General features: G+C 30.4%; 1 protein-coding gene across 2 annotated transcripts in view; it reads right to left on the bottom strand.

Moving 5' to 3' along the window:
• Positions 1-403: 403 nt before the first annotated feature.
• Krt222 (keratin 222) overlaps positions 404-2,944 on the bottom strand; it is a 10,283-nt gene continuing 7,742 nt past the window's right edge. For both annotated transcript variants that reach the window (XM_015495912.2, XM_048791875.1), the window contains exon 6: positions 404-2,726. In XM_015495912.2, the coding sequence (XP_015351398.1) occupies positions 2,498-2,726 (229 nt within the window). In that variant the 3' untranslated portion in view covers positions 404-2,497. The remainder of the gene's footprint in view (positions 2,727-2,944) is intronic.

Below are 2,944 nucleotides of genomic sequence, written 5' to 3'. Positions count from 1 at the left end.
ACATGCATTTGAAAGATTTCTGAGAGATTGAGGAATATTAATTTCTATTCATTTATAAAACAAGGGTAGTATTATTTTGTAGGATTGTTTTAAGGATGAGGGACTGCGAATGACTCTGCTGAACACAATACCTGGATTTGAGGATAAACACCTTAAAAATTGTGGCTACTGTTATTATATTTTCCCCAGAATTGTGTGACTATTTTGATTTTTTTCTTAGCATAAAATATCAGCATACTATTCTTAATTTATCTTCTGTAAAACAAGTTAAAAACCATTATCTATCTTCTATGATTCCAGTTTTCTTTATTCCCCAGGTGAGTGCACTCTCTTTATTTTGCTTAATCATGTAGAAATATCTTTGAATTAAAAGAAGGATGTATCAAACTCAATACAAGGCAGCTTTGGAGTTCATGTTTCAATATTTTTTATTGTGAGTGGTATCATTTACTTTGGTAAATTCATATCCCGATTTTAAAAGGCCTCAAAGCAAATAAAACTTTATTATAAATACAAATACTGTATTTTTAAAATGTACGTGTTATACACACAATTTAGTTGCATAGGAGAATTACTATAGCAAGCAGTTACAGTTACATTCATAATGCCCAGTACTAAGGTTTTAACACTGCAATAGATTATACTAGGTATATTGCTTATTATGGTCACTGTTGCTTAGTATAGTAACTTCAGTACAATACATTATATGATTGCATTTTTAAAGCTTTAGTAAAGTTTATAACATTAACTAATATTGAATGAAACTTTTTTTTTTTTTTTTGTCCTGCTGGGGATTAAACTCAGGGCCTCCCCTATGCTAGGTAAGCACTCTACCACTGAGTTACACTCCAGCCCAAATGAAACATTTTTATGTTTAGGGTGAATTTTAGGTCAGATGCTTATGCAAGAATGAGCACTTAACATGCTGTTGTAGTCTTGACAAAACAAACAAACAAACAAACGAAAAAACCAGAACAATAACAAAAAAACCTCTTTTCACTAAATAGAATAAGACAGGCTAAAAGGATCCGAAGTTGTCGAAAGAAAATTTAAAATGTATCTCTGTATTATGTTAAAGATTAAAAGATTATTTAACATAATTTTCTTCTGTTTAAAACACATTTTACTGATATATATATATATATAAATATATATACACATATACATACATATATATTAATGGAGAGAGAGAGAGAGAGATTGATTTTAAAGATTGTACTAAAATGCTAACATAGCTGTAGCCCTTACACGATACTTTAGCTGGAAAAACATCTGTCAGTTGTATTCAACCATTTTTTTTCTGCTTAGAAAAAAATTAATAGCCTATAAATTTCTAATGTTTTAAAACAGGTATTTATTAGTTAAGGACTTAATAAATATACCTGTATCAAACAATTTAGGTTGTTTTAAAAACTTTGCAATGATACTTCACTTTCACAAATATATTTTCTATTCATATTTATGACAGTTTGAACAATTTAAAAACAAATCCTATAAACACTTTTACCTTAGATAACAATATTGTTATCTTAGTTCACATAAATTACTGCAAGAAATTTATATTACATCGTATAGTATCGTCTCTAAGGCTCAGAGCAAACTCTTGAATCCCATTTAACTTTATGGTTGTAAAATTTGAGATGAGAGGTTGGGTGACTGTTCTAGTAACTTCAGGAATCACCTTTTCAAGTTGTTTTTCATGCTTTGTACAATAAACCTTCTGAATTTTTTTTCTTTTTCTTTTCTTTTCTTTTTTGGTGAAAGGACCAAACCCTTAAAGTCCTTTTAATAAAGTAAACTCTTCTGAAAGTCAATCCTGATTACAAAAAAATTCAGATGTAGAAATTAATTTTATTCAGTCATCAAAATAGCCTTGTGGTACATTCTATAGTCTTCTCAAAACTGCTCATGGAAAATAATTTTTCTTATTTTTTTAAGTGTCCAAATGATTGTCTCAAAAGGAAAAATCTGAAGTGACTAGTGAGCCTCCCCTTAGAAGTCTGCTTATAATTTTTTTTTAAAAATTAGAACAACCTTTTTTGTTTTAGCCAGACATAGAATAACAATGAATAACTCAGTGTGACCCTTTACATAATACAGTCATCTTTAAACCAATTATTCTTTTTTCCTTACAGTTTTCTGCCATTGAATGACATTACAGACTTAACTAAGCCAAGTAAACACTCAAACAATCTCTAATAAAATTTCCAGGGAAAGAGAAGACTTTAGAGAATAAATAAAATAGAACCCAAACTGAATTTCTGATTTTATTTTTAGGTTCTCCCTCTCTAAAAAGCATACCCATAATTGGATTCAGAATTTTTTTCCCCTTAATGTGTGTGTGTGCTCTTCTGAAGAGAATCACAATCACACATGGATCATAACATTTTCCATATACACTTAATAACTTACATTTTAGGACAGAAGGGGTTAGCATGGCACACCCTGGTCCATCCTAGTATCATTTGCAAATCAAATGTTAATTCAAATCATTGGATTAACTAGTTGCTGACGGAGGTTTGATAGAGGGGATGCTGCATGATCGTCTCATGATGAGCCTGACTTCTATGTCTGGCAGATTATCCTGCTTAGTCTGTAAGCAGCCTTCGTCAGTGGCTGCTAAATGAAGATCAAACCGAAGAGAAACAGATTTTTTCCTTAATCGAGGGTTATCTTTAAAGAAGGAACCTTCCCATTCTTTAATAACTTCATCCACTTTCTCTGTCCTGAAATGATAAAGTGAACCATTCTATAGGAAGAAGTATGAATATACAAACATATATATATATAATATGTATTCCATACTATGAAAAAGAAATCAAGTAATTTGTATATTTTTTGAAAAGAAATGGTGAATTGATTGCATACTCTTTTATCTCTGAGGGTTTTTTTTTTTTATACTGGGGATTGAATGTAGAGGTGTTTTACTGAGCTACATCCCCAG

The sequence above is a fragment of the Marmota marmota genome, unplaced genomic scaffold (assembly GCF_001458135.2).
Source record: "Marmota marmota marmota unplaced genomic scaffold, marMar, whole genome shotgun sequence".
NCBI classification, from domain to species: domain Eukaryota; kingdom Metazoa; phylum Chordata; class Mammalia; order Rodentia; family Sciuridae; genus Marmota; species Marmota marmota.
Note: the sequence above shows the minus strand (reverse complement) of the source record. Positions and strands in the feature narration are given on the sequence as shown.